The sequence below is a fragment of the Charadrius vociferus genome, unplaced genomic scaffold (genome assembly GCF_000708025.1).
Source record: "Charadrius vociferus isolate BGI_N301 unplaced genomic scaffold, ASM70802v2 scaffold773, whole genome shotgun sequence".
NCBI classification, from domain to species: Eukaryota; Metazoa; Chordata; class Aves; order Charadriiformes; family Charadriidae; genus Charadrius; species Charadrius vociferus.
In genome coordinates this window covers 186,060-196,076 of record NW_009647799.1, presented here as the reverse complement: position 1 = coordinate 196,076, position 10,017 = coordinate 186,060, and the positions used below count along the sequence as shown (strand labels likewise).

The following is a 10,017-nucleotide window of genomic DNA, read 5'->3' as shown; positions in this document are numbered from 1 at the left end:
CGCCTGGACGGGGCTCAGGTCTCCTCCGGGGGAGGGGTGCTGCTGGCAGCACGGGCGATGCTCGGCTAGTAGGTTTTTGGCTACGCTTGTACCGATTCTGCCCCAGCTGTGGGAGAGTATTTAATACCGGTGTAGCTCAGCCCGAGCGTGGCCTGATGGTGCGGTACCGGGGCTTGTCCTTGAGCTCCCGGCAAGTAGCGAGGTGTCGCCGGCTGAGCCGGCATCACCCAGCGCACCTGGCCCAGTGCCCACGCAGGAGGAGGTCGGTGAAGCGATTCGTACCCCGGTGCTGTTGTTGCCCGGGTGAGGAGCACGGAGGCTGGAGCTTTTGGGATGGCCCCACGTGGTCCAGGTTTGGCTGCTCTGGAAGCTGAGCTAGTGATGATAAAGTTATCCCTGTCTGAAACTAATCTTTCCTCTGTGGAAGCATGACTCTGAGGCTCAGCTTTAAAGACAACAAGGAAAAAGAACGGTGTGTTACATGAACTGACTCTCTGTTCCCTTCCTCTGTTTCAGAGCATGGTGTGGTGTCGAGCAAAGGTGAAAACACTCACGTGCCTGGGAAGCTGATTCCTTCACTGGACTGACAGTAAACCTGCACCAGCTGCACGATGGTGAGAAACACCAGCATTTATCTTGTCATAGTCTAGTTTTCACCTCTTGCTAGGCTTTGGAAGTGAGACTCATTCTTCTGTGTTAGATGATATCCTTCTGTGTCCCTGGGGCTACTGGGAGGAGATATAAAAGCCCAGTGGCTTGATTAATGTAATTAAGCCAATCAAGGCTGTAGCTTTGTTGCAGCTGCCACCTGAGCGTGCAGCTCTTTGCTGCCGTGGAGCACAAGTTGAAAGGTGGCACAGAATGAATGGGAATTTTACTGTTGTTGGTGCCCAGTAGAGCACCTGCTTGTCAGCGTGGTCAAGGATGAGCAAGAGTAGAAGGGATTACAAGTAGGAGGGATTGGATGACAGCCCATTACGGTGACACTTGACACAGCTCATCTCATAACTGTATTTGTCACAGAAATAGATCTAGTGAAAGAATAATTGTTCTGCTTGCCTACCTGGCGGTGCACTGGGACAGTTTCAAACTTGCATCAGGTTGCTGAGGGTGGGGAGGTGCAGTTTACATACACCAAAGGGTCATCCTAGAAAGGACGCACCCTGAAGAATCCTTCCCCAGAAGGGATGTGTCTGTCTTATGTCTACTTAAAAGCATTTCTCAAGATAAACCCATAGACAGTTTACATCCTGGATGAATGGATTATTCTTGTGTGCAGGAAGGGAATTGCATTAAGATGTTTCTGTACGATGATGAGGAGGAGGTCTGCTTGAAACAGCTAAAAAGGGTCAAAACCACTGAAGTAAGGGAATTGCATTAAGATGTTTCTGTAAGATGATGATGAGGAGGATGTCTGCTTGAAACAGCTAAAAAGGGTCGAAACCACTGAAGTCTCAGAGGTGGTGGGGTTTTTTTTTTTGTAAGCAAGGATTTAAATAGCATCCACCTCCCAGAGTTTCTTTTCTCTGAGTGAGACAAGTCACGGCGAATGTGTGCCACCTGAGCGTGCAGCTCTTTGCTGCCGTGGAGCACAAGTTGAAAGGTGGCACAGAATGAATGGGAATTTTACTGTTGTTGGTGCCCAGTAGAGCACCTGCTTGTCAGCGTGGTCAAGGATGAGCAAGAGTAGAAGGGATTACAAGTAGGAGGGATTGGATGACAGCCCATTACGGTGACACTTGACACAGCTCATCTCATAACTGTATTTGTCACAGAAATAGATCTAGTGAAAGAATAATTGTTCTGCTTGCCTACCTGGCGGTGCACTGGGACAGTTTCAAACTTGCATCAGGTTGCTGAGGGTGGGGAGGTGCAGTTTACATACACCAAAGGGTCATCCTAGAAAGGACGCACCCTGAAGAATCCTTCCCCAGAAGGGATGTGTCTGTCTTATGTCTACTTAAAAGCATTTCTCAAGATAAACCCATAGACAGTTTACATCCTGGATGAATGGATTATTCTTGTGTGCAGGAAGGGAATTGCATTAAGATGTTTCTGTACGATGATGAGGAGGAGGTCTGCTTGAAACAGCTAAAAAGGGTCAAAACCACTGAAGTCTCAGAGGTGGTGGTTTTTTTTTTTTTGTAAGCAAGGATTTAAATAGCATCCACCTCCCAGAGTTTCTTTTCTCTGAGTGAGACAAGTCACTGGCGAATGTGGTCCTTTGTCTTTTTCTTCTGTGCTAAGTTTGTGAGACAAAAATTGCTCCTCTCTGAATGGAAAACTTCCTCTCTGACCCAATGCTGGTTTTTGTCAGAAGGGGTGGAGAAGAAATGAGCAGACAGACTATTTGAAGTAGGGTTGCTAACAGTGTTCAATGCAACTTGTATTTTGGAGGAAATCATCCTGCAGAATCCTGGGGTTGTGCTGTTGCCCAAAGAGAGCTTTGGCAAGAGGGCAGCTGCTAAGTTGGGGTTCAAGCTGGTCAGAGAATGGTTCAGTATTGCACGTGGCTTGTTTTCAATTCATTAATTGTATGTCACATCTGTAGGCAGCATGACTCATCTCCTGAGCAGAATACCTAGTCTTTGAACAATTAACAGGAAAAATACTAGTCATCAGAAAGAACGCTGGCCATCAACACGTCTGCATCTGGGTGTCTTTGCTCTGTGTGTAATTTTGTAGCACTTGAGGAGTTGACATAGCCAAGGGCAGGAGAGAAACTGAGCCTGTGATGTGCTGTTATCCCTGTCTGACAACTCAGCTGTGAGGGAGAAACAACTGTCCACTGAGGCTTATGTATTTCCCCTTAACGGGTCTCCTACCCCTTGCAAAGACTCGAGTGGCACCAGTAGGGCAAAAGCAGTGTCTCTCCCCTTTCCTCCTGTCCTTGTGATGTGTGACCGCGGCACAAGCACTGTCCCATCCACACAGGCTGTTCGGCAGCCAGCTCTCCGAGCCCAGATACAACAAGGCTCTGTACAGGGAGTGTAAGCACTGGCTGCCGTTGTCATAGCACAGTTTAGATCCATGAAGAGCTTTTAAGTTGCGTGTCCAAATAGTGAGGCACAGCAGCAGGTTAAAGGACAGATAAGAAATGCATTTTTATCTGACTTGATGTACAGTCACTGAATACACACGCTGTAACAGCACTTTATCTCCAGGTGGCTGACAGCTGCCTTCTGCTGAATAATTTCACGCTTTATTTAACAGAATTTGTATTTGTTTGCAGAAGATCAATAACATTCACTGACAGGCTGGACTGGCAAACTTGACGACAGTGGACTTAAGAAATCAAGGTTGGTGTGCAAAAGGGGAGGGAATGGTACTACAAACCAGCAGTGAGAGTGGTTGCTCTGTCAATACAGCTATATTCCAAATAGAACCAGTTGCTGGGAAGAGCACGTGGGGCTTTTGGCTTCCAAGGATTAAGGGGAAAAAGGTGAAGAGGCAGCCTGGTGATAAACAGGAAAAGTAAAGGCTACTCAGTGCTTTGAGAATAGAGAGGGGCAGGAGTTGTTTCAGAGCAAACTTTTTAAGGAAAGCACTTACAGCATTGCTTGGTGTTGTCTCCCAACTCTAGAAGCAGCAGCAGGAAGATTGTTCTGAGTGGGTCTCGCAGATGGCCACTGAGATATCCTAAATGGTGTGAAATGGCCACCGGTGCGTAACTGCAGGTCCTCCTCTCTGCTCAGCGGTTGCTGCAACCGCATCATGGGTAAGTTCCCAGTAAAGCCAAAGAGATGTGGGTGCTAGTGCCATTGGCTTGCAGGGGTCTGAGGTTTTTGTCTCCTGACACCTGTACTCTCCGTGAAATAGTGCAAATTGGGAACTTCTCAGCTGACAGTTGCTTTGCTCTGACACTGTCTTTTTTTTCCATTAGGACCTGATCTACAGCTGGCTGGAGGAAACAGTGGTTCCATTCTGTCTTCTGTTCCAGAATAAAAAAATTTATGGAAAAACTTGGGAATTTAAGTTGTTTTTTTGTTTGGTGGTTTTTTGGCTTTTTTTGTAAAGGTTATATACTTGAACAGAAATGTTTTTGAGCAGGTGGAAAGGATTTTGGATTAAAACTCTTCCTGCAGTTCAAGCAATTGTGAGCTTACCCTTCCTAGCAAAACCTGCTCCTCCCTGAAACCTAGAGGGTTCAGTGTCTGCAGAGGTTTAAAGCAGAAGAAAAGCAATTTTCATGGTAACACCGTGACCAAAATGGTTCTTGTAGCCTGAGTGGAAGCTCAAAGATCAGGGAGAAGTGAGAGGCAGTAGTACGGCCATAGGGTTCCTTGTCTGCTAAGTCCTTAAAATGGAGTATGTTTAACTCCAGGGAATAGGCTACACCCTTGGCTAGAAACCCTCCCTGTGAAACGGGAAAGCAGGGTGTGCGTCGTTCCTCCTGCGCGCAAACAGCTCTGCCCATGAGCTGGATGGGATTCCTGGCAGGATGCTGCACTGTGATGGCGCTAGTTTCTAAAACCTGTTCTTTTTGCCTTCTGCATCAAGGTGCTGCCGATTGCTGTGTTCAAAGTCACCTTCATGGGCTGTGCTGAGGCTTGGCCAGAGCTGGTTTGAGGAGGTTTTAGTGCCGTCTTGGTCAGGTGATGCGAGGATCAGGCTCGTTCTTGTCATAAAAGAGGTTTTGCTGAGTGCTTGTGAATAAAAAACAGGCCGAACAGGCTGCCTTGGTACCATTGTAAGGTGGCTCTGATGCAAACAAAGGTTAATTTGAGACCTGGGAACACAAGATGGGCTCCAAGCTAGAGATTACATCGGAAACAGACTTACAGACTAGTCTTCGGTAATGCTCATTTGAACTGGCTGAAAGCAGCCTGCTGCGAGCTTGAGGGGGTTTTGAGGTTCCCTGGCTCACGGCCAGCCTATCTCTTGCCATCTCTGCCGTAAATCGCTCCTCCCCAGCCAACGGTACAGGAAAACGGCATCCTGAGTGGAAAAAGGCTGTGCTGGGAGCTGGTCCCACAGATCCGGCACAGCACCGGGCACCAGTCCTCCCTGCCAGCCCATCGCCAGGGTTTAACCCCGCTGCCATCCCCAGCCCTGCCCCTGGGCTCGCTCTACATGCGACAGCTCCTCTGCTGTGGGAGGGGGGGGGAGCCTCACCCCTACCCCATTCGCCGAAATAACAGAAATGGGCATAAAAGAAAACAATCATTTAAAATTTATGTAATTACACAAAGTGGGAAAGTGTCTCGGATGACACCTCTCTCACTGCCGTGCCATATCAACCTTCTGGCCACCACCAGCTGGAGTATCCTCTCCATCGGGTCCTCCTTAGCAGCGCTGGCTTACACAGGATGGCTGAAGGGTTCAAGACCTTCACCTCCCAGTGTTTGTTGGTTTTGTTTTTTTTTAAATAAAAAAAAATGAAGAGAGTTACACTCACTTAGAGTCCCCAAACGAGCTAGCAGGTTCCCTGACCCACCTGGCACGGGGCTGCCTTCTCAAAGCGCTTAGAGGGCATCGCACAGTCTCTTGTGTGTGAAAAACCCAACAACCCCACTACCACACACCCTGGGGCTGTAGGCCAGCTCTCATCTCCAGGCTGCCCAAGCCTGCTGAGCCGCTGGCTTTTCTACTGACCACTGGGGGCAAACAGGTCCTTCTGGAAAGTGGCGCATGTCAACCTGGCTGGAGTTTGGGCTTTCTACAGTCCAGGAGGAAAGCGTTCACCACCTCGATGGTCTAATCTCCAGTCCAAAGATTCATCGTGCTTGTTGTGGTCCCACCGCGGCGATCAGCGTTTGAGCTGGGGCGTGACGGCAAGGTGAAGGGTGTTCTTCCAGCCAGAGGCTGCCACACGTACACACCTCCAGCATCCTCTTCCAGCATCACCCTGCCCTTTCTGTGCTTCCCAGCCATGTTCGTGGGGCTGGGAGGTCACAGCCACATGCCATCGTGCTTCTTGGTGCCCCAAAGGCTACGTTCAATCACATAGAGCCATAAAACTTTGCTGGAGATCCCCGAGGGAATGCAACATTTCTCTACCAGCTTCGGCTCGTCCCTTACCATCACACCACCGCCGACTACAGTGTGGAGGGTCTGCTCCTCGGGCTGGCTGGCCACCTGGGGAGAGCCCTCGCGAGGGAGAAGGTGGCCTTCGGGAAAGAGAAGAGCCACAGGAGTCCTTGGACTTGCTCCCATGGGCGACCGCCCAGCCTCACCGCTGGTAGAGGGTCATGATCCCTGCTCGGTGCAGGCTCCTCCACAGCGCCGCCTCCAGCATCATGTCATGGTTGGCGTAAAACACCAGCGGTTTCTTCTCCAGCTCGTAGTAATGGTCTGAGAACTGCTCATAGTTGGCAGTGATGAACCCGTAGGCACTGACCTGCAGGGAGGGAGGGGACAGACAGGAGATGGGGTCAGGGATCCACTTCAGGTAGTCCACGCACCATACAACTCCCGCCAGGGACAAGGGGTGGCAGAGGTAGGACAGCCACCAGGACGCGCTGGTCCCCTTCAGGAGCCTTACAGCAGCTAGTCACCAGCCCCCAGCACCCAAGGTGGGGGTTGTCCTCTGGTCTCTTACCTGGTCGCAGGTGTGGAGCGCGGTGAGGAGCATGAGGGCGCCGGTGCTGGGCATGTAGAGCGAACCGTACTGCGTGTTCAGGAGCTCCGACCGCAGGAACCTGCCGGTGGACGCGGCAGGTCAGGGGAGGGGAGCTCACGGCTGGCAGGGCACTGCGGCCCCCAGTGCCGGACCCAGCAGCACCCAGCACCCGTCCAGCCCCCACTGTGCACTCAGTGACACCGGTGCCCAGTAAAGGCAGGAGCACCGAGTGAAACGCAGTGCTCGTGTGGATTCTCTGATGGCTACTACTAAGGTTCAGCTCATTCGCTGCAGGTTGCTGACGCGCACCTGCCTGCTGTTTGAAATCACCCCAACCCAGGCACTGCTTTCATGAAAGGCAGGAAAAGACAATCCCTTTGGGCCCTACCTCTGCTCCTGTTAGTCTAAGTCAAAATTTAATTTATTTTGGGAAATTGGAGGCGAGGCGAGCACGGTGAGGCTGTGGGAGTCTCCCTGCCAGGGGACGATGTGAGCTGTGCTGCAGTGAATGGGAATGGTGTGGGAGAAGCCTTTCTGCTTTGACTGAAGACAGCAGGACAGAGGTGGTTCCAGTGCCTGGGGAGCACTGGGACTGCACTTTGATACTGGGCAGCCACCGAGAGCGCGGTGGCAGGAGGCGGGTGGCCTGCGCCCGGCCCGGAGCAGAGCCAGGCAGCAGCCGTGGTCCTCATCATCCTCACCTCGCTGTCAGGTACTGCAAGAAATCAGGATGCAGCAGCTTGAACTTCTCTGCAGATGCCTCCGGTCCAAAATACTTCTGTGGCCTGCAGCGGGGCGAGGAGAAGGGCAGAAGTCGCGTCATGGGAGTCTTGGGGCTACTTGGGGTTTATCCCACCAGGGGCTACTTGGGGTTTATCCCACCAGGGACAGATGTGGGGTGAGGGCAGGCAAGTCATGCTCTCTCCAGTGAGTCACCAAAGGTGCTGGGGGGATCTTGGGGAGGCTACTCACTTGTCCCCCTTGTCCGAGCCCTCGGGTACCGGGTTGCCCTGGATGGCCGACTTCAGCATCACGTAGTCACGGACATCCGAGGGGATGAAGATGTACCTCAGGTCCTGCAGCGGGGACACAGATGTGGCACTTGGAGGGGCTTTGGGGCACTGCCCATGCCAGCAGGGCAAGGACTGAGGGCTCCTGAGATGGGGAGAAGGTTTGGGGGGCAAGCCCAGCCTCAGGGGACAATTTGGGGTCACCTCCCCAACAAGCCCTCAGGGTCTCACCTTGGCCTGGGGTATCTGGGTGAAGCCATACTCCTCGTAGGCGATGAGGGAGTTCTTCATGGTGTTCACTGTGAAGCCATAGAAGGAGATCTTGGTCCCGACATCCTCCTCAAAGCCTTTGATCACGGCACCGTTGAGCCTGTGGGAAAAGCACAGGACACATTATCCAGGACTGGCCTCTCCCCAGCACCTATGGCCCCATCCTGCCCAGGACCCATCCACACCTGAAGACCAGGTCGTGCGCGTCGATGGCCTTGCCCTGCCGCGAGCCGTTGAGGATGCCGCCGTTGCCCACCAACGCGGCCCCCGGGGAAGGCGGCCCTGTCGAAGAGGCGCCTGTTGGCGGAGGCGTTGAGGAGCCGGAGGGTTCTGCCCACCGCTGGAACGGTGCAGGATGGGGCCGGTCAGCGGGAAAAAGGTGTGCGTCAGCCCGCGAGAGCGTCTGCAAGCTTAAGCACGCAACAGCACTCGGAGAAGCTTGCACAAAAGCGTGCCCAGGAGCAGCACACAGGAAAGCTCATGCCCTCCTCGTGCAGGAGAGAGGTCTACAGGTGGGATGGGGGGACACCAGCCAGTCCCTCCTCTCCCAGGCTTGGTGTCACACCCTCGCAGCCCCTCGCATCCCTCAGCCTCCTCCAAACAGCGGCCACCTGAGGCTGTGCAAGGCACAGGGACGCATCCGGACATCTCCAGCCCCAGCCCTGTGGATGCTGCTGCCCGCGCTGGCCTCGTCCCCTCCTGACAATGTCTCCTTACAACTGCCACCAGTTCACACACACATCCCCCCTCCACCATCCCCAGCACTTCCCAGCCCAGGGATTGAAGCCGGTGGCTGCCAGCGAGCGCAGCGAGTGGGTTTGGGGTAGGAAGGGAAACAATCTCCATCCACAACAATGGAGCGGGTTGTCCGAGCCCCTCCGGCCCCAGTTAATAATCATGCACACACTGGAGCTTTTATTCGGGGAAAATGTCACAAGATGCAGCAAGCAGCGTTCGCAAAGCCGTCCCTTCCGCCCCGTGCCCTGGGAGGCAGAGTGGGAAGAGATCAAGGTCCCCGTCTCCTCTGCAGGGCTTCTCCGCCTGCCCCACGTCCTCACTCCCTTCTGCTGGGCGCCCCTCGAGCTGCCCCGCTCCCTCCCTACACCCCGCTGGCCCCGTCTCCTGCCACCTCCATCCCGGTTGGGTCCGTACCTGCGTGGGACAAGCCTTGCCAGCCGTAGGGGACGTGTCGCGTCTTCAGCCTGTCCCAGGTCTCTGGGGTGAAGTGCTGGTCCCACATCAGCACGGGGGTGTCGAAGCGGAAGATCTCCCCAAACTTGGGGTCTGCCTTTGCTCTGGCCATCACCGAGCGGGGGCACGTGCCCGGCTGGGAGGGAGGAAAACCTCGGTTCAGTCTCCAGCCTGAGTCTACCTTCCCTCCAACATCTCCACCCCTCAGCGGGCACCGAGGAGAGGACAAACTGGGGGACAGAAATGCTCCTTGTCCGCCACATGCTCTGCTGGGTCACCCAGGCAGGACACTGCCTCGTGCCTCGGTTTCCTGATGCAAAACACCCTTTGGTACCCAGCTCACCGGGGCTGGGAGGACCAGGGCTCACAGAGCCACCCGAGAACATAAACCCCATGAAAGATTCAGCACCTTCTATTGGGGCACCCCGCTAAAGACCTTTGCTGCACCAGAACAGCCCCAGTGCCCAGGACCAGTCCCTCCCAGAGCCTGGGTCCATCCTCACAAGTCTCCAGCCCAGGTGGCCCAGGCATCACGGGGTTGAGGGACTGGGTGATGCTGGCTCCAGCCTCCACATTTGGGAATTGCTTGGGGAGGGGCTGCAAGCGCAGCAGGGAGGCCGGGGGGGACCCCCACGTTCATGGACGGAGGAGGTTGTTCCTTCACACACACACACACACACACACACACACAAAACCCCTTCCAGACGATGCTGCTCCTCCTCAGCTTCCCCACGCACACCTTCAACCAGCAAATCCCAGCAAGAAGGGGCACTGGGGACGCTAATTACACTGTGCTAACGATTACCTGCTTTCTGCTGGGCTCGGGCTCCTCCAGCTCAGCAGAAGGCTTGAAGGACTTCCCACTGGAAAGGGGGAAATATACAGCAGAGTTAAAAATCCATCGCTTGGGCACTGGGGAACCCCACGGTGGGCAGAGGGCTCCCAGCTCATGCCAGGATGGCTGTGCACACCTTCCTCCCCCCC

At 53.9% G+C, this 10,017-nt stretch overlaps 2 protein-coding genes across 2 annotated transcripts in view; one reads left to right on the top strand and one right to left on the bottom strand.

Moving 5' to 3' along the window:
- Positions 1 to 4,569, top strand: part of PRCD (progressive rod-cone degeneration) — a 32,570-nt gene extending 28,001 nt beyond the window's left edge. The window contains exon 4 of the mRNA XM_009882413.1: positions 4,501 to 4,569. Within this exon, the coding sequence (XP_009880715.1) occupies positions 4,501 to 4,569 (69 nt within the window). The remainder of the gene's footprint in view (positions 1 to 4,500) is intronic.
- Positions 4,570 to 6,172: 1,603 nt separating this feature from the next.
- The window catches only part of ST6GALNAC2 (ST6 (alpha-N-acetyl-neuraminyl-2,3-beta-galactosyl-1,3)-N-acetylgalactosaminide alpha-2,6-sialyltransferase 2), a 5,831-nt gene continuing 1,986 nt past the window's right edge, over positions 6,173 to 10,017 (bottom strand). Inside the window, 9 exon segments of the mRNA XM_009882412.1 lie at positions 6,173 to 6,340; positions 6,542 to 6,641; positions 7,264 to 7,347; positions 7,535 to 7,638; positions 7,804 to 7,942; positions 8,028 to 8,105; positions 8,107 to 8,182; positions 8,995 to 9,169; positions 9,839 to 9,896. Coding sequence (XP_009880714.1) covers positions 6,173 to 6,340; positions 6,542 to 6,641; positions 7,264 to 7,347; positions 7,535 to 7,638; positions 7,804 to 7,942; positions 8,028 to 8,105; positions 8,107 to 8,182; positions 8,995 to 9,169; positions 9,839 to 9,896 — 982 coding nt within the window.